Source organism: Cygnus olor, chromosome 1 (genome assembly GCF_009769625.2).
Source record: "Cygnus olor isolate bCygOlo1 chromosome 1, bCygOlo1.pri.v2, whole genome shotgun sequence".
NCBI classification, from domain to species: domain Eukaryota; kingdom Metazoa; phylum Chordata; class Aves; order Anseriformes; family Anatidae; genus Cygnus; species Cygnus olor.
This window is the reverse complement of record NC_049169.1, coordinates 21,888,875-21,909,634: the sequence shown is the minus strand read 5'-3', so window position 1 is coordinate 21,909,634 and position 20,760 is coordinate 21,888,875. Positions and strand designations below refer to the sequence as shown.

The 20,760-nt window shown below is 42.2% G+C and overlaps 1 protein-coding gene across 1 annotated transcript in view; it reads left to right on the top strand.

The window, feature by feature from the left end:
- PLXNB2 (plexin B2) overlaps nucleotides 1-20,760 on the top strand; it is a 259,451-nt gene that overhangs the window by 167,865 nt on the left and 70,826 nt on the right. The window contains 4 exon segments of the mRNA XM_040544762.1: nucleotides 7,647-7,870; nucleotides 13,156-14,266; nucleotides 16,011-16,193; nucleotides 17,185-17,307. Coding sequence (XP_040400696.1) covers nucleotides 7,839-7,870; nucleotides 13,156-14,266; nucleotides 16,011-16,193; nucleotides 17,185-17,307 — 1,449 coding nt within the window. The 5' untranslated portion in view covers nucleotides 7,647-7,838.

Below are 20,760 nucleotides of genomic sequence, written 5' to 3'. Positions count from 1 at the left end.
GTGCTTTGGGGCATATTTGCTATTATCCATACGCATCGGTGCTGTAAACTTTGTGTCTTAATGTAGCCCTATAAATTTCCAGTTTATTTGCTTTCAAACAGTTTCAAACGGAGAAGTGTTTATGCATGGTGATCATGTTTGAAGAATTTCCTAGGTATATGCTCTCCATTAGAAAGTGTGCAGGCTATGTTTGAAATTAGAGTTTATCTACGGTACAAAATTTCTAAACACATTGAGTAGCCACTGTAAATTCAAATTTGAAATATATATATACAGACGTACCCCTTGTACAAAGCAAACATTGTGAAATAGGCTTGGATTAGACCTTTTAACCACATCACTGAGTGCCGTAAAAGAAACATTTAGCCTAAGAGCTCAGAAGATGCATGACGAAAGCTGCCCAAAAGAAGTCTTCGGAGATTGTCTGAATAATTAGGGACGTGGGATGAAACTGGTCATGCAGGTAGGAGGATTTACACTTCTCCCTATTTGCCTCATATAATGTAGCTGGCCGTTATTGGCTCTACTAAATCAAGTGTCCAAATATGCTTACCGGCGAGAAGAAAAATGTTGCCGCCAGCTGTTGAGCAGGCACTCACTGTGGCCTCTGTCAGGCAACAAAGATGCAGAAGAAACTCATCTTATTACAGCTGGAACTGAAACATGCTCTGCACCAGCAGAGGCTAAAACCCTCAGGAGTGGATGTCCTCAGCCTCACGTGGAGCCTTGTCCCCATGGACACACGAGTCTGTGGGAAGCCATTAACGTGGGTTGAGACCTCTTTTCTCTTTGATCGTATTGAGCATTTCATGGGGCATATATTTGCCTTTGTTCGAATATAAAATGCAGCTCAGGCCAGGAAGTGGGACCTCCATAGATGGGGCTGCACATGAGGCAAATGCTCTGTACAGCTTGTCCTGTGGCTTGTCTGGTCAGAAAGCGTTAACAGTTTGCATGGCTTTACTTGTGGGTTTGCATCCTTTATCATGTGTTTTTTCACAGGGAGCATTCATTTAAGCAATAGGTTAAAGACACGCTGTGCTGCCAGAAGCAGGAAAAATGCCACTCCTTCATTTGACCATGGTTAGCCCAGCTCATCCATCAAAGACAGAGAGAGTTTAGAGTTACCAACGTTTAGGAAGAGTTAGGTCTCTAATGTTAGGAAATCAAAACCAGATGTTTTGTTTACAGTGCAATTTATGCTCTTTTTACCCTCCCTTTTTTTCTTTTTTTCTTGAAGATATGTTTCTGGGTCTTGCAGTTGTTTGAGGTTAAAATGCAATTTGGGAATGGCTTGGTTTTAAAATCAGCTGGGAGATACAGGAGACAGAGATAAATAAATCCCCCAAACCATGGGTTGTTATTGGTAGGAGTGGAAGGGCTGGTTTGCTTGTCTGTTGCTTTTTACATCCATGCAGCCAAAATTACATCCTGTGATCTTTAGAAACAAGGCTTGTGGTTCTTGAATGCCTTTAAAGAGACAGGATAAAATTGTAAATCTGGGACTAGTAATTATGGGGACAAATTCTGGGACTTAGGCCTAGAGTTTTTTTCAGGGCAGAGGAGAAAAAAAACCTACATGCGCTTACTGCACAGCAGCTTTTCCAAGGAAAAAATGCACCCTGCAGAGTGGAGTCTGATGCACAATTTGAGCATCACCTAAATGCTGCTAGAGCCTCCAGCATGGGGATTTGCTGACCCTAGCGTGGAGGGCTCACCATAGGGATAAATTTCTCCTGCTTGGACGCTATAAATTGCACTGAGCTCAATGATACCTGTTTCTGTTTGCTCCAATTAGCACAGGAGGGTGAAAATGCTCCGGAGGGGAGCCTCATGTGTAACAGGTGGATGGCAGCCGTGGATTGCCACTCATCTGCCTTTTCATCAGCAGGTCACCTTCTGCGGGCACACAGCTTGGTCCCTCCTAAACTGATCTGCGGGTCCAGCTGGGGTGGGTGCTGAGCCCCTCCAAGCAAACGGGCTGGGTTTATTCGCATCTGCCCCACGCTCACACGGCAGAGGTGCCGTGCAGAGGCAATAGTTTTGTGTTCAGTGTGGCTGAGGACCGGTAATCTTACAAGAAGAACCTCTGTTTTGGAAGAGTTAGGCAGGGATCAGTGTGAAATGGCTGGTAATATATTTTCATCACGCATTGTATCATGCTACTTTTTTGAAATAAAGTGCTCCTGGAGATGAAATCGTGTCGGGCAATTCTGAAGCTAGGAAAAACACATTTTTATGACTGTGTTATGCATCCATAAAAAGGGGATTTTATAATGGTACTGCTGACAGGCCATTAAATAGACAGGCACAGGTAGGTGCTGCTGTCAGGTCCGTGCAAGCTACTGGTTAACTGGCTATATAAATTTAGAGCAAAATGTAATGAATAGAAACATGGAAGAAGTGCGTGCAGTGTCTGTCTGGGCAGATTGGATCCACGCAAGCCGGTGCCGTTCTGTTGGACCCAGGAATGCTCCAGTCACTTATCTGAGCCTCCTTTGTCTAAAAAAGAAAGGGGAAAAAAAAAGGTAGGAAAAGGTAAATACAAGTCAAAACACTGCAATTCTCTTTTGTCTTTTCTCGCCTGCGGCAGCAGACAACCAATACAGATAAATAAGCGCAATCAAATGCGACTTGGATGCACCCAGCCTGCTCTCTATTTGTAAGCATCGGGTACTTAACCCTTTATACTGCACGTGGTATTTATTTTAGCACATTCGATTTCCTGCAAACCCTCTTTTGTCTTGTGAATTCCTTTTCAGTCACCTTCCCAGTACATTAAAAGCCTCTCCAAATATTTACCACGTGCCCTTTCTTGCTGCGCTTCAAATCTGCTTCTCCGAGTGGTTTGTGCCCTGTCTCCTCCCCAGGCTGGAGTGAAGGCTCAGTGTGTAAAATCAGCAGGTGTCATGAAGTTAAGTGCTTCTTGCTCCATTCTTCTTCCCTCTGAAAAAGCACAAGGAGGGAAACAGAAAATGTAGTTGAGAAACAAAAGGGATGTTCCCAAGTAAGGTTGGAAAAGAGAGAGAAAGTCAATGAGGCAGTGAAGATGTCTGAGCTCCCCATCGAGGTCTGAAAATCACCTGAGTTTCTTGTTCTTTTTTTTTTTCCCCTTCTTTTTCTTTTGCCTCTTGCTTTGTCATCAGAGACTTTCCACACAAGTATTCAAGCTGTAGTAGCAGCAACCATAGGGGAGGAAAACTTGGAGGCTGTTCCTGAGAAGAAAAGAAAAAGGTGGGGGGAGGAGGAGCTGTAAGAAGATGTGAAAAGATGTGTAAAGGAAGAGAAATAAAAGAGCTTTTTAAAAACTGACATGAACATTAATTTGAAGGGCAGAGAAGAAAAACTTCAATCTCAGAGCGATCAAAATGAGCAACACCGCTATGGACATACAAATAGTCCAAATGAAAGTTTAAAGAATTGAAAGAAAGACAAACCAGACAAAACCCTGCGATTTATCTCCAGCAGCAGAAGCCAGGAAAAGCCTCCATTCCTCAGCTATGTGTTTCTTGGCTCCTAACATTCAATAAACTTTCTATTTCGAGAATTTCACCCATCCTCCTCTGCTTGTCTCTCTTCGTGGCTTGCGCTATCAGCCGCCTGAGTGCGATATACGTCGCTGTGCTCCGTTTGGCGTGGCTCACAGCTTCCAGTTCTCGCAGAGGGTCTGGCCCACCTGCCAGAATTTCCTGGATAAATCCCTGGCATGGCCAGACAACTGCATTAAAATGGAGAGTGTGGAAACCTGTTCCACCCACGTGGGAAAACAAGATCACAAGAAACAGAAGCATACAGAAGTGCAATGAGAGCGGGGATCATGCAGCCATCACTGTCGGTGGAGGGGAGGGATTAGGGGAAAGGACCTGGTTGCGTAGGGCTTAGTAACTGACTTGCCATATTTGCATTTCATAGATTGAAGGGTTTATAAATTTCATACTGCCTTATCGTTAAAGCTTATACATGATTGTTCTATTAAGACCCATATCATAAAGAAAAATGACGGCTCTGCCTTGTGCCAAAGTGCCCCTTGGCTCAGGAAGTCAGCGTGCAGCCCCGTGCAGCTGTGTCGCAGCGAGGGACGTGCTGGCTGCTTGCAGATCTGCTCTCACCACGCTGAGGTCAGCAAAGGGGACGTGCTGCAGCTTGGAGCCACCGCTGAGCTGGGACAGGGCTGAGCAATCCGGTCTGGCTGCGCTGCAAATCCGGAGTGGGGTTTGCTGCTCCTGTTTGGAGGAGGAGAGCAGTGCCGGGTGGACTGCCTGCACGTGAGCTCTCAGGCCTCGTTTGTGCAAGTTGTAGGGAAAGTAAAACTTTGCACATGCTGGCGACGTCGGCTTTTCGATTTGATTTGTGCGTGTGTGCCGGATTAATGGTTAATTACGAGGGAGAACTGGTTCTGGCAAGGAAGGAGCTGGAATAGTTTGTGTTTGTTTCCACATGGTCATGCTCAGATTCCCCTGTGCTGGAAAAAAATCCGCCTCCTTTCTTGTTTCTTCCAGGGGAAGTCCGAAACCAGTCCTCGAAGATGACCTTAGCACTGAAAACAAGCAGTCCATTGTTGTAGCGGGGAGCTGGTGACACAGAGTCCTTTTACTATCAGTATAAATGCATTTTTCTCCTTGAGCCATAATACCCTTAGTGCAGGGAAAGCCAGTGAATTAAAGCTACCCCAGCTCTGTGGTGTTTCCTTCCCATGCTCTAGGCTCTCCATCATTTTCTCCTGGTTCCTCAGATAAAAGAGAACAAAAAGTTTTCCCAAGTTGCAGGAGGGGTCTGAGATAGCACAGTGCTGGCATGGAGCTGGCAGTGGTGGCTGTGTGGCGCAGTCCCCGGCTCGTGTCCTTCTTCTGTGACCACCTCGCTCAGCGATGGCTGCAGGATGCCGCTAGCCCTGGAAGCTCAGGCAACTCAGCTGCTGCATGTATTTACACCTCGACTCATCTCTTGCCAGCATCAGGGAGAATCTAAGTGCCTGTGGGCATCTTTGGTGGTGGCCGGAGGGGCTTTGTGGTCCTGTGCCGACTGCAGGCTGATGCAGGTGTGGTTTGGTCCGTAAGGCAGTTCTGGGCATCACCGGGCTTAGTGCACAATGACGTTTGAAGAAAATAAGATAAAAACTTAAAGTTTCGTTGGCGGGAGGCCTCGCAGTTTAAAAACAAACAACAACAAAAAACACACCAAGAAGCAGGTCAAAGAGGGGCTTCTGTGGGTTCAGATTCCTGCCGAGTCAGCTGCTTGCTATTAACCACGTCACTCGGCTGCTTTTCTTGCAGATCAACTGCATCTTTGTAAAACTGAGAAAGCGAGGCCTCATTAAAATGGGTGCTTCATTTCTATTGAGAAAACACAAAAAAAGATAGAGGGATAAATACAGATCCCAAACTGCAAGGGAGGTGTGGTCCGAGAAGGCCAGTTTCTGCAGTGCCATGTAGCCTGTTCTTGCAGCATCCTCCTTTTCCTTGCATGCTCCTGACTGCATCCGTGGGACTGGAATAATATATATTATAATAATATATCATATTATATATATGCAACCGTAGGATTTGAGGTGATAATATAAACACTTTTCTTTGTAATAAAAAATACAGTAATAAAAATTAGGATTTGAAGAGACCTTTCTGGCATAAGCTACCTCAGACTATTTCATACTCAGTAACTGCTGGTAGCTAATGCTACAGAAGATCTTTCCACAGTGGCTTTTCTCACTGAAATTTTTTTAAGCTACTTGGCACTGTGAACTCTTGAAGATCCTTTCACTTAGAGAATTTTTAATTCTTATAAGCAGCCAAAAATGCCAAAAAACAACCAAACAGACAACAACAACATAAAAAAACACCTTGGATTATGGCAGAATCCATAGTAGAAAAGATTTTCAAAATCCAAACACTGTTAGGTCTGGCTGTAATAAGCCAGGGAATTCATTAGAGTTCAGCTTGGTGTAGCAGAGCTCTGCTTCTAAGAGTTCATATAAATCTGCAAATTGTTTCTGGATTTTTGTTTGTTTGTTTGATTACCTGCTGATGTTGCAGAGACAGCACATTATTGGAATTTCTTGAGTTGGATTGCAAAATATGTAAGTATGCATTTTCTCAGTCTCATTAGCTGTTCTTAATGCTCTTTTGAGTGACTCCTAGTTGAAAAATTAAGGCTCACATTCCTCCTGCTCCCTCTCACTCTGACTTTGGGTATGGATCAGAATATTAAATGCTTTGGAGTTCAGATGCGTGTGGATGAAAGGTTTCGATTCAGACTACTAACAGAGTTATTAATTTAGCTTGAAGCTAATGACATAATTATTATTGCAAGTTTTGAATTCGCTAGCTATTTGTCTTGTGTAAAGTTGTTTGACTCAACTCTTGGTGTCAAGTTTGTGCAGAGCCTGTGAGAGTCCTTGGTGGGGAGGTGCTCTCCTTGTGATACAGGACCTACCATGTTGTGTTCCACAGCTGTTCATTAACACTAAAATTGAGAAACCTTTTCCACGTTGGCACAGGAAGATGTTGTGGAAGCAGGGGGCTGTCTGGTTTGCTGACTCATTTGTACATGGCGGTGCTATTTACCGAAGTTACCAGAGATGTTAGAGCTGCATGACACGTCCTGTTTCATTCCCTTGTTCTCCCCTTGGAGACCGTGAGACATGAGGCAGGGGACAGGTTTGGAGTTTGGAGGGTTTTTTCTGGTAATATGGCTGGAGGTACAGACTTTCAAACTCATCTTCTGACTTTGCGAGAAGCTTAATGAGGGGGATGACCTTGTAGGTGAATGTCAAGAAAAGTCCTTAAAATTCAGTGTGGGCAGCCTTGTATAAGTCAAACTGCTCTATCCCATCAAAACTGTCCCTTTACCGTTGAGGTCACAGCCGACCAGGCTGTGGGATGCCTCACGATATCCCCTTAGGTCCATGGTCTCTCTAGGAGTGAGTTATCTGAGCTCTTTTTGCAAGAGCCACTGCTGATACCCCCGGTCTTCTGAAAGATAAGAGTCTGCAGAGTGATAAAAGGATCTTCCTCCCCGTGCCCCTTTCCCAGGGGCATCATCCTGTGCACACTCCCCTGTTTTCTCAGTCACTGATGTCTTACTCTGAATCTGCTGGTACGAGCGATAAATCTACTCCTCTGTGGGTCCCAGAGTACAGCTCATTCTTGCCCAGCCAGATGAAGCCATGGTACAGGAAACACTGCAACCTCCCGTCTGTCTTCCTTTTGTTTTACCCAGCAATCGCAGCAAAACGCCTGCAGAATGCACAGGGGTTGAGGGCATAATATCCATTATTTCCTTTGCAAATCTGTAACTTGCAACAGGCCTTTTAAAAGAAGACTCTTACAAATATAACTATTATACACATTAAAATAAACCTTATACTACTGAAAATTACTCCAAAAAATGAGATTTTGTCTTCTCTAGCATACTTTTGTCTTCCACATAAGGAATAAAATCTATATTATAAATATTTTTCTGTTTTTTGCCACTTCTCCAGTTTCAGCAGGTGGGATGGTTTATCCCATACAAGGATGCTCTCTATATGTTAGCAGTTTGTGTTTTGAGAAGCAGTGAGAGAGAAAGAAAATGAATCCGTTTATGTTTGAGCGTTACAGGCTATCACAACTTTTAATGAAGCAGATGTTGGTTTTCCATTCTCCGCAAAGTGATCTCCCACAGGTCGCCAGCCCGTGGGTCCCATCTGCTAGCAGCCGACCGTCAGCAGTGAAGGATGGCCACCCGTCACAGCGATCGCTCTTCTCAGTGGTTCTACAAAAGCAGTCCTGGACTTAAGCCATAGTCTATAAAAGAAGTTCTCTCTCCAGAGCCTTTCCAGCATGTTGCCTTGCTCTTAGGAAATGTGTTTGAATCCTGCAGGGTGTTTTTCCAGGTGATTCCTTTTCTGAACCAGTGAACTACATCTTTGATTGGCTTTGGGAAACAGTAACAAAAGTTGTAGCCCACGTAGAAAAAAGTTGTAGAGGACGCCCACGTTCTCATGAAATCAGAAGCTTTGAAATCCTAACTGAAAACCTGTTCATCCCCCATCCTCACATTCTGCAATTTCTGTTCTGATTTTTTTTCAGCTGAAGAATGAAAGATGAATTATTTTTGTCTGTGGAAAACCTATTTGAGGCTAAAGGCAAAGTTAATTAAATGAGGGAGAAGAGAAATTTCTTTTAATTCCTCTTCTCTTTTCCCAAAATCTCTAAGCCACTTGAGTACATCCTTTGGATTTTTATCTTTTTATGCTGCAGTTTTGGGGTCTTTTTCTCTCTGATTAGGGGAAAGCTTTCAGTGGGAACCACAGTTCTCCGCATCACTTACTCTAAAAACCCATCATATCAGTTTTGCATGCCAATCTGTTGGCAGAAGCATGTCTCTAGACCCAGCATTACAAGGAAACTTCATTTGGGCTAGATGAGGTATCAGAGTTAATTCAGGATAGTACAGTTAGCAAGGAACAACTCTGCAAAAACACCACAGAAGCTAAACTGTTGAAATTATTCCTTCACTAGAAGACTTTCTTACCTGTTGTTTTGGGAAATACCATTTGCTTTAGTTGTCAGTTTTTCAGATTTTAGCCAAAACCTGGTATTCTTTCACTTCAACTGAAATAAACGTAAGAAATGAAATAACATTAAAGTTATATTGAAGGCAGAAAAGAGGTAACGGGATGGCTGAAAAGTTGCAGGTTCAGGTATACAGGTGGAGTAGAGGAGGGAAACAACCTCCACGTGTAGGTCTGTGTGTCGCTAATGCTAATTCTTCGGGGTATTTAGGAGAGTTGTGTGAAGTCAATTTGAAACTCGCTTTGTGCTTGTGGATTATGGATGCTCTTTACTTTCTTCATGCCTTTTGAGGAATTGACTGTTAACTTAAGGTTATTGGTCTTGCTTGAGTAGAAAGACATAAAGTTACATGCACTTAAATTAGAATTGATCTAGCTCGGAATGGGGCAGAGCGCTGGTAGCTGTGTCATTCCTACACAGTGTCACTTCATAGCACTTCTCGTGTATGAAGTGTTCTCCCGGGTGCTCTGTGTTTCCTGCACACCACTTCTGGAGTTTCGTATTCCTTGTAAGCCTGTGCTTGTTTTCAGTGGGTTTCTTTTAAAGTGCTCAGTTGCTGACATCCCGTTTTCCCTCTCACCAAATAATGCTTTCACCTGTCGAGTCCTGAGTGGCTGTGCAGGGGCTATATGTTACCCACACGTTCTTTTTAATTAAAATAGACCTTCTATAATATTTTTTCTACTACCATTTATTACTACCATTTTCATAGAAATCACTTTCAGTTGTCTGTAAGGGATGTGAATCAGAAGTGTGTATTTCGAGATGGGGGAAGGGTGGGGAAGGCATTGATGAAAAAGGCAGAAATCCCAAAAGGAAATGATTTTGCAATTCAAGTAATCTTGATGGCAGAGTGGTAGAGATTATGTTAGTGATATCATAGGGGGTGGGGAGCATGAAGCATGATGGAGGCAGGACTTGGAGAGTGAAAGCAATGATGTGATCAGCTGCTCTGTTGGGCTTCTTTTATCCTGATTCTGCGAAGTGCTTAAAAGTAAATGCAAACTTTGGTCAGAGGATGTATACCAGGCTGTCACAGGATCAGGGTATGACTTTGAGTAAACCATATGAGCCCATGTGTAATTAAAGTTATGTAAATAATCCATTGGAAATACGTTTGCCATGCTGAGTGTCTCAGGTGCCATGCTCCAGCCTGGCTTTCTTACTCATTTTGCCTCGTGTTGCCTTGACTTGTTCATTGAAAACAGAAGCTTTTCCCAGCAGGAAACTGTTCCTAGGTATGTTTCCACAGCACCTAACTCAGTAAGGCGTCTGCGTTAAGGGCATCCCTGGCCGTGGCAGGTGTCCTCCTGCTGCCGCTTCCCACTGCCTGAGGTTAACAGCAGGTGAGAGCAAGCACTGCAGTCGCTTTGCTTTTCTCTTCCCCAAGTCTGGGGTTTTAGAAGTGAGCGGGGATTGAGCTCCAGATCTTTCCCATAGCTTATTTAATTTTGGTTTTCCATTCCCTTTGATGAAGGGGGGGGAAAAATGAAACCCATGCAGACCGTGAAGAACTGTTGCCTTGCGTGGAGGTCTGAGATAATCTCGTTGTGTTTGACATGATGCCGGGGCGACGGGGAGTGAATGCCAAAAAGAAAAAAAAAAAGGCAGAATTAATGGAGAATGCATGTAGCTCTGAATAATTTAAGCCGAAATTTTGATTTTAGTGCCTTATAGGATTTGTTTGCCGGGCATCGCAAAAGATATTTTCTTCTAATATTTTTAATGGGATTTAAATGTCATTGACCTAGGTGGAGATCCTAATGAAGATCATTAATTTCTTGATGATACTCGCTCTGTAGACCCAAATGAAATTGGAATGGTCTTCTGCTGGCTAGTGTCTGGAATCTGATTAGTAAGAGACTGTCCTTGTCATTCATATTTTAAATCTGAAGTAAACAAGGCAGAAAATAGTAGGGAAGAAGTGTTAGCCATTTTTGTACAGGGAGATGAATTACTCCTAGAAGTATCTTTCTCTCTTTCTCTCTCTTTTTTTTCTTTTTTTTCTTTCTCTCTCTTTTTTTTTCTTTTTTTTCTTTTTTTTCTTTTTTTTCTTTTTTTTCTTTTTCTTTTTTCTTTTTTGCCTTTGTTCTCCTTTTAGGACAAAGGCAAGTGCAATGCAAGTGCTGCCTCTGTGTCATTAGCTGGGTGCCATGAGTGGACAAAACATGGCAGAAGGGAGAGATCCAGATTAATGACTGCTGTTAAACAATCCATTTGTAATAACTGCATTACAATTCAGTACCTGCAGTACAATTAGAATTAAAGAGATGCATTCTGCTCTTTCGTTACATTTTTTTAATCCACTGAAATACATAGACATGAGGGTGAACCAAGTCCAGAATTTAAGGTACAGTATATTACTATCCATTCATTTGAGGCGTGTTTTATAAGCAGAGCTATTTATGGCTTTTTGATTGTGATCAGTGATGACAATAATTACCTTGTGGGAAAAACATGAACAAATGAATCTGATTTTTTTTTGCATTTGATCCTTGCACAATAGATAGTGGAATGATAAAATTGTTGTGAAACATCATTGACGCAGTGTGTCAAGCTGTTTTTTTTATTATTATTATTTCATTGCAGATAAATGTCAGGGACAATGTTTGAAACTAGATGACATGCATTATGACATACCATTTAGCTGCGGAGATATAAGCTGGGGCCAAAGCTTGTTTGGAAAATTGAGGTCCTTGGGAGCAGTAAGAAATAGGAGTTTCTTACAAATAAGAGCAGAATTCATTCTGAGCTCCTTAGAGCAGGTCTAAGGTTGTTGCAGAGAAGTCCAAGACTTCATTACCTTGCAAGGTGTGTGCTGAAGTCTGTGTGTCTCAAGAACGGTGTATAATTCATAGGCTTTTCCTGGTCACTGTCATATGAGGTCAACCTATCATTAGAAGTTGGACTTGTGCTGTTGGTAATGTGCCGGCTCTTCTTTGACCCCTTTTTTCAGTTAACTATTCAGTCCGGTATGTGATAAGAGCTCTAGCAAAGTAAGATTGAAGTTAGCCTGTTATTTTGTCATTATTATTATCCTGAGCTACATTTAGTAGGTTTTGGGGTGTTAGAAATGAGAAGCACTGTACTCTTAGAAAAGTTGATCTCACCATTACATGCACATTTTCTTCAAAGAGGAGCAAAATGCAGTCAGTGCCAGAAGGCAGGGTGGTTCGTGATACCAGGGTGGTTTGGGGACCTGGCAGATGCCTTGTTCTCAAAATAAAAGTTCTTCCCTCCCTGCTCAAACATTTGCAGCCCAGTTATTTATGATTAACATCCCGCTATGGTCTGTTGCTGCTGCCAAAACAGAAGTTGTAGCTGGCACAGGAGGGTGGTTCCTTCATTGTTATTTTTATTGGTGTTTTTTTTCCTCTCAGTTCCTTGTTTTGGCATTTTCGGCTGTTTTCCTCCTCCTAGCAGACTTTCCTCTGCTAGGTTATTTTTTTTTAATGTTTCTCTTCTCTTTTGTGGGGTTTTATTTTTTCAGGTCTATTTACAGTTCCAAATATTTTCAGATTTAACTTTATATTCCATGTAATTTTACAGGTTCCTTCCTCATCAGACTATGGTGTCTCATGACTTACTTTGAAAATAAACATACTGTGGATTATACTTGTTTTTCAGTATTTCCTTCAAATGCTATTTATCTTTCCCCCAAAACATCTGTGTGTCCAAGCCTTCTGTTTTATGCTCTCAGAACGAAACACTTGCAGAAAACATAGAAAAAATGTTCAGTGCTTAGGAAGCCAGTTTGGACTTGCCTCCTCATTTAGCTCTTGAGGTTAAAATTAGGCCCCTTCATAGAAGTCTCAGAAAGTCCTCGTTTAATTGCAAACAGCCAGGCAATCTTCTTTGGAAGGAGAAATTGGGAGATGGGGGTAGATGGGGGACACACACACATAAAAGTATCTTAAACATATAAAACTCTAAGTGATGTTCTTAAGACAGATTTAAAACCGTTAAGTTGCAGTGCTAAAGTGAATTGAAGTGTTGGACTGTAATGTATACCAGCAATCAAAAGCAATGTTGCATACAAAGGGCTCTACCAACTTCCAACTTTACACTGGCAAAGGATTAGTGTAACACCTTCTCAAAGAGCATCGACAGATGGATCCAGACTTACTTGTAGTCAGTGGAAGGACTTTTTCCTTCATCAGGAAAGTCCTGCAACACCAGATGTCTCAGCCTCTTGTATGTAAAGTCTTCCACTCTACCTGAAACACTAGGGTCATCCAGCTTATTTTTAAAATCTCAGTAATCAACTATACTCACATTATGAAATGGGAAAGCACTATCACTTCTTGGGATGTCGTTTCAAATTGTCTATTGACCTCATGGTGCTTTAGCAGAGAATTGATTATCTAATTGGTTGTATGATAATCACTTAGACATATGACCTTATTTCATCCTTCCCCAACATACTAAATTGCTAGGCAATTAACAAGATTTGAGGCTTTCCATAATCTTTATGATGTCTACATATGCATAAGGATGAGTGTATTTGTCTGAAGTCATTAAAGAAAAAAACCTTCACATTGGTGAATTTCATGTACATTTTATTTTTCAGTTTTAATGGTTTTGTTTTCTTTTTCTTTTTTAGGTATTGCATAGAAATGGCTTTATGGATCTGGACACTGAGCATTTTGAGCTGCTTTTGCATCACCTTATCCAGAAATGAGGAACTGAATTTTTTTCAGAGTACCACGGAGCTAAATCACCTAACAGTGGACAATGACACTGGGATAGTCTATTTGGGAGTGGTAAATGCTCTGTATCAGCTCACAGAAAAACTGACTAAAATGAATCATGTAGAAACAGGTCCAAGAAAGGACAACAAAAAGTGCACACCTCCCATTGATGAAAATCAATGTAAAGAAGCAGTACTGACTGACAATTACAACAAATTATTGTTGCTGGACAAGGCAGATAAAACAATTGTGGTGTGTGGAAGCCTTTTTAAGGGAATTTGTGCCATCAGGGATTTAGAAGATATTACCAATGTTAAGTATTATGTGGACAGTAGTGGGGAGAAGTCCTTTGTAGCAAGCAACGATGAGAACGTATCAACAGTAGGATTGATCACTTCCTTGAACAATGACCGAGTGCTGTTTGTTGGGAAGGGGAATGGACCAAATGACAATGGGATAATAATTAGCACTCGGCAGCTCTACAGCAGAGATGGGAAAGACATTTTTGAAATGTATACAGACTCTGCAGCTGTTAAGTCAGCATATCACTCATCAAGCACACAACAATTTGTCACAGTCTTTGAGGATAAAAATTATGTTTATTTTATTTTTAATCAGCAAGAGAAACAGCCTGTCAATAACCGCACACTAATTGCACGTCTGTGCAAAGATGATGCCCACTATTACTCCTACTTTGAAATGGACTTGGGTTGCAAAGATGATGATGGTGCCTACGATCACTGTCATGCTGCTTACGTCACTAGCCCAGGAGAAGAGCTGGCTGAGAGCATGGCTCAGCAAAGACAAACTACGGATTCTCCCTCAGATGACAAAGTTCTTGTTGCACTCTTCAGCAAAGTAAACAAAGATAACGGCTCTCCAAAATCTGCCATGTGTGTGTTTTCTTTGAGGCACATCAATGAGAAAATGGAGAAGAACCGGAATGATTGCTACACTAATAAGAATACCAGCATGTTTTACAAACTCTTTGCAGTAGAAAACCCGTGTGGATCACATGGACTGGTAATATCAGCATCAATGTTAGAATCTGTGATAGGAATAGTGGAAATTATATAACTGTGTGTTTTTTAGGTGGCTTTGAGTTAAAGTCTAATGAGATCAGGTGCCGGAAAATCAATAGCTGGATTCACTACAGAAATGGAATGTGGTTGGGGTTGTTGTGGAACAAGTCAAGCAAGAAGTGGCAAGATAGTTATAATTTGGAGTCTTTTAAAAAGAGTTGATGTCTTCTAAAAGATGAATATTATTTGGTTTCATTAATGCATTTATTTTTAAATGTTCCTTCTGGTATGGAAATTACTGAGTCATATGCAGTGATTTGTTATGCCCATGATCAGCTTCCAGATTGGCAATTCTGGTCACAGCCAACATATTTATAATGTTTTTAAATAGTATTATTAATCCTGTAAGTGATATCTGGAGCTCAATATTGTTTCTTACTTGGATATGAATTTTCAGATAATTGGAAATATGCATGTTTCTTATATTTAGGTGGGTTTCGTATGTTTCTCTGGCTCAGAATACACTAATAGCATTATGGCCACCTTCCATTTCTTTTCATGGCTTGTCATTACCTTGGGTACGAGGGTTGCGGAGGGCACCTTCCATTTCTTTTCATGGCTTGTCATTACCTTGGGTACGAGGGTTGCGGAGGGCACTGTTACACCTCTCAAGATACTGATCTTCGTTTTATGACTATGACTGTAAGAGGCAATTTTCAGCATCTCAGTTGACTTTATGATGTTTTTGCCCATACCACTCAACCTGTTTCCAAGCCCCACTTGTGCATGCCATTTGTTACTGCAGACAACCCTAAAGTGGGTTGAGGGATTGAATCACCTTAAAAATAATTCAGCCAACTCTTAGAAAGATGTCTTAATTCCCCAACCTGAATATGTTACACACTTAAATAAGCAGTTGCTAGAGCCTAGCTTAAGAAGTGGTGTGCTACAGCCCAGGGGTAGGAGCAAACAGCTGAAGGGATGGGGCATGGGAATACTGGGTCAGTACTGGTATTGACCCAGAATCCTTTATCTCATGAAACCACAGCCCCTTCCACACAGTAGGCCTCTAACACTGATAAGAAACCAAACCAACACTTTTTGCCTCCAAACTCCAGTATTTCTCACTGCAGTACCCTGCACTTGAGATGGGCATCAAATATAGAAATTGTGAATGTGACAAGTGGAGCGGCCCTGGCTTCCAGCAAGAAGGAGGTGTGAATTTCTGGTCAGAAAGAGTCTCATTACCAAATGTAGCAGCAAAGGCAAGGTGTGGATGAACTTCCTTCTGGTAGATCTTCCTGCAGTTTGGGTTTAAAGCATATCGAAAAGGGAATGTGTTGAAAGTTCATGAGATGGTTGCCGGTGGACTGCTTTTCCATGGAGAACAGCAAATTAAAAAACAAAACAGCATAAAAACAGTCTTCCAAACAAAATCAGTCAACCTGATCTATATGACATGCTAATTAAACAAAGTGGTTACTTTTTAATCTGTGCTTCTACAATGAAAGAGAAACAAAAAAAAATTCTCCCTCCATGCCTCCTGGAAAGCAAAAGCATTGAAGCGGTTTGCAATTAGCAGGCTGCTTGTTGGCTTGGGTAAAATGGCCAGGCAATCCATTTCTCTTTCTGCTCTTCTATGTCTGAGGGGTATTATATTATGGTAATAGGGTTGCACTTCATTCTTAGCTAGGAATTAGTGATCTGAATGTTTAACATCCTTCTGTATTGCTATTCCTTATTAGAATGCAAGCAAAAATTTCCCCTGTGGCTCTGAACACTTACCGTACCTTTTGGGAAGTAAAAATGGTGTTGTAGAGAAGCCGGTGTTACAAAAAGAAGGGATGAATCTCACGGCTGTTACTGTGACTGTGGAGAATGGGCACACCGTGGCGTTTCTGGGAACTTCAGATGGAAAAATTCTTAAGGTAACAAATCTGATTAAAAAAATTAGAACGTGTTGAAAAGGTTGCAAATTGTACTGATAACATGCTTATGCTCTAAAAGTAAATGTGATTTATAAGATCACGTATCAGGACCAAATTCTCTTGGCACTTGGTATTTTTACTTTCAAACAGGAAAAAAAAAAAAAAAAAACAGGTCATTTCTTGCGTACCTCCACTTTCCAACACACAGCTGGAATTAGCATTGCCTGCGTAACACTTTTCCCAAAGGTTTAGATATCTACTGGGAGCCCTATATTCATAGCCTTAGGTAATCTAACAGCTGCTCTGGCCTTATCTCTGTTCAAGCCCATGCTTGAAAAAGAGCAACTTTTCATTTTGCGATCATTCTGGCCATTGAGTGAATAGAATACAGATCATAGAATCACAGAATGGTTTGGGTTGGAAGGGACCTTAAAGACCACGCAGTTCCAACCCTCCACCGTGGGCAGGGACACCTCCCACCAGACCAGGTTGCTCGAAGACACAATATAAAGCTAAAGTTGGAGCTCTGGTAAATTCTGACTCTGGGGCTTGTGGTTCAAGGGTCTCTGTGTCTGCAGAGTTAAAATATCAGGACTGTTACACCGTGCATGTCATTTTGTTGAAGGGAAGTGATGGCCATGTGCCACTCCGCAGTTTGAAATTTGAAGCTGATACAATTGGTTATTGTAAGGGAGGTCAGCAAATTTGAACACTTTCAAGTGCAGAGGCTCCAAGTCGAGAATTTGAATTTTACAGCACTCAAATAAATCAGTATTTCCAAAAAAATCAATGCAAATATTAGCTATTGTGAGCAGTGAGCAATTTTTTTTCCATTACTTTTCTGCTGTACTTGCTGCTTTTGATGCTAAATACTTCAAATTGAAATGTTTTCTCCGATATGGATTTGTGAACTTGAGTAAACACAGCATTTTCGATAGTGATAATTGAAAAAAGAGCAACCTTTACCACCTTTCTTTCTTCCATGAAACAGGTGTTCCTGTCATCCACTGCAACTGAGTACAGCTCTCTTACTATTGAACTAAATAAACCCATAAAGAACGACCTGGTTCTTGACAAAACCCAAGAAAATCTGTATGTGATGACCACAGACAAGGTAGCGTATCCCTCTCTTTTTAAGGACCAGGTTCAGTTTAATTTTCTCTGTGACTTTACCTGAGATTGGAATTTCTCTCATTCCTGGAAACCACACTAAGTCAGTGGGGCTGCCCCCACCCTGTGTTTGTGCGTGCACCTTTACAGGCAGAAGGAAAGCAGAATATTACAAGTAACTGAAAGTGCTGCTGGGGGTAGGAGGTGGATGAAAATACCTTTTACTAGCTTCAGCCCCCCCTTCTCCCTCCAGCAGAGGTGAGCAGAAGGTCTGTAGATGCCTGTAAAGCTAAGCAAAGAGGGTTCCTTCATCTTTTCAGTGTTGCCAGTTCTTCTGGCATCAAGGTCTCTCCAAAAATGAAGACCTTCCTCGAGTCCAGGCTAATGGGCTTAATTGCTTGACTGTCCCTTGGTTTTATCCTTAATGTTCAAGATTGGGAATGGGAGGTGAGTTGCCCTCTGAAGCTCTCTCACAGGGTCTGTAAGAAGGATGAAGTTGTGATGTTTGGCACCAGAACATCGCAGGGTCAGGCAGCTGCATGTCAGGGAGGATGCTCAAGCTGCCATCGGGCCTTTGCAAGAGCATTTCAGGATTTGGGATGCTGGCGGCTGACGTAATAGCATTTACACATCTGTAAAGCTGCCAAGGGTTTTCATGAGTCTTGCTGTCAAAAACTAAGAAGCAATGGAAAGAATTACAGTGTTGGGAAACACCCTTGTATGCTGGTGCAGCAGGAAAGGTCAGACTTTGCTCTGAAAGGAACAGGCAGTCTCTTCTCAGTTCCCCTTCTCTCAGCTGCCACAATGGAGACTTGTAAAGGAAAAAAGAAAGCAGAAAGGAAAGGAGGAGAAGAGAAAGATGCCAGACTTCTGGCTGTAACCTGCTCCTGACACTTCCCTCTGCAGTCGCTGGAGCTGCCAGGCTCACACACATGGACCAGCAGCTCTCTGGGACAGGGTGGGTGACGGACAAACTGCCACTGTTTGCAGCACTGACAGGGACACTGGGTGGGACACGGGAAACGTGCTGGTCCCAGTAGCAAGGAGAGAACGATGATAACTGTGAAAGTGGAGTATTAGGGAAGATGGTGAGGGAAGCATGTTCTCTTCCTGTTTTATAAAAGATTAATATAAATTTCTGCAGTGCTAATGCTGCATTCTAGCTGAAGGATTTCAGGCTGGAAGCTCCATTGGAAAACATGCCAGATAAGTGACTGGTAAAACATTTAGCAATGTGACAGTGTGTGAGAGAGGTTACTGCACTTTTTTGTGCTAGTTGGTACTTCTAATTTGGCTTCTGCTCAAATTTGGAACAGAACTCCAAGCCTCAAAATTGTCTGTGTGAGGCCAGGCAGCCTGGCACCTCGCGTGGCAGGATGGCATGTTGCTTCAAAGCCCTGAGGTCCCCACCAGGCTATGCCATGAGCAGAGGGGCAACCTTGAAGCAAAACAAGTTTTCTGGTGATAGTCTGTGTGAAATGGAGCATTTAGGAAGGTCCCTAATAATTCTATCTCCACAAGATGTTTAAATTCAGAAAGCAGCAAATTTCTGCCAAAGAAGGTATTTCAGTTTAATTTTTTCCAAGCAGCTCCCACAGACACATCCGTTTCTAGATAATGGGAATAAAAGTTTTCTTTTACAAAACCTGTTCAGCTTAAATATGAATAGCTAAACTTGGGAGCTCTGTCACGGCATTACATTACTGTCATCTCCACGAGTTAATTACAATGAGCAGTCCCACCCACTTTTAGAGTCAGATAGATGAAAGGAGAATGGAGGCCTTCGTAGCTGGAAGAAATGAAGTGACAGCAGCGAGGGGAGAGGAATAAATGCTGAAACACACACTACTGTTTTCAGAACAGCTGTGAGTTGTGGGAAGAGATGTACCAGAACCCTGCCCTGGGAGTTATTTAAAAGAGGGTAAATGCTGAAGGGCACAATAGCTGCACTGATCTGCATGCGTAATTCTGACCTGCCTGGCAGATGCAGCACTTGCCTCACAAGTGATGTTGTGATGGGTGATAACTTGAAGCAGCCTTCAAAAAGGAATCAAATGGAGAGAAAATATGGGGAGGAATGATACAGAGGTTAAGAATTGTAGTGAGAAGTCAGCGCTTGCTTTCCTGTTTCACTTCTCCTCCCCCTCTCCTTACAGCATCGATAGCAGTGGGTGGCTTGGAGCAGATGCCTTCAAAAGTCAGCCCACTCCTCCCAGAGTTGGGGCAGGCATCAGGAGGAGCCCCTTGAGGCTGGAAAGGACCACACCACCCTTGCCGTACTCCCTGTAGCTCATTAAAATAAACAGAAGTGGTAGGATCCCAAATTCCTTCTGATACATCCCATATCAGGAGTAAAACTGAAGCCTGTGACAGTCACTATTCTCACCAGCTTCTCTGCTTGTTTTAGCTTTTCCCACTCTCTCTGGCTAAGACCTACTATTAGAAAATCTCTAAAATTAGTTTCTCTGCATTTTGAAGATGACCGTAAGCTGAGCTGCTGTTCTTTAAAATCCATTCAGTTTACATAAAACTTGCAGAGACAGCAAGGGGCTTGTTTCTGCCTGCCAGAATTATGAAACAAACACTTTGTCATAAAAAAGCCATTCACTGGATATTAAGTTACTCACAAGAGTAGTGTTGGTTGGTGAAGCAGTGTGCCAGTAGCTCAGCTCCAGTTACACAGCAACCTGAAAAGTACTAAAAAGATAAGCCTAAGTAGTAGTAAATGCACGAAAACTACCAAATGTTGACATTTTCCTTAACTGAGTCAGGCTGAGCTCTCTTAATGTGAAAGAAGGCCAAATTCAGACTTTCAAAGTAGCTTTGTAGCTGCCAGTAGTAGGTTTAAATCAGAGGGTTAGGTAGCAGAAACAAAGCTTACATCTTGTAGTAAGCTTTCTGCACTCTCCACAAGTGAAGTATAGTCACTGACAGCACTGGGAAGAGGTATGTCCCCTTGCCCTCTTGCACAATTCAGCAGCACAATTAAAAGGGATGATAATGTGCCAACTCATTTTTCTGGGCACCAAAGAAATTGTTTATTCTCACCCCCGGAGGAAATCAAAACCAGAAGCCGTGTATTTACTGGGGGACTGAGACCTGATGATGCTGCTTCCTGACATAATTATTTCCATTTTCTGTTGTAAATCTATTGCATGGCAGAAGGGCTATGCGTGGAAAAGTGCAGTAACCCTGAGCACCCGGGCTCTCTGAAGCTTTCAAACTTTCTGAAATGCCTTCTGGCTAAAAGTGCCACTTACAGTTACATTTCCAAATGATTTCATCATCATGCTAATGACAGGAAGGGGAGGATATTCTATTTAAAAATGATCTAGCCAGTATGAAGTTAGCCTTTAGAAGGTATATGTCCTGCTGTAGCTGTTTCTTGAATTGGAAGAGCTGTTCATGCAGTTTCTGTTCCGCAGCAGCTGCTGTAACGCAGGTTTCTAGAAGTACT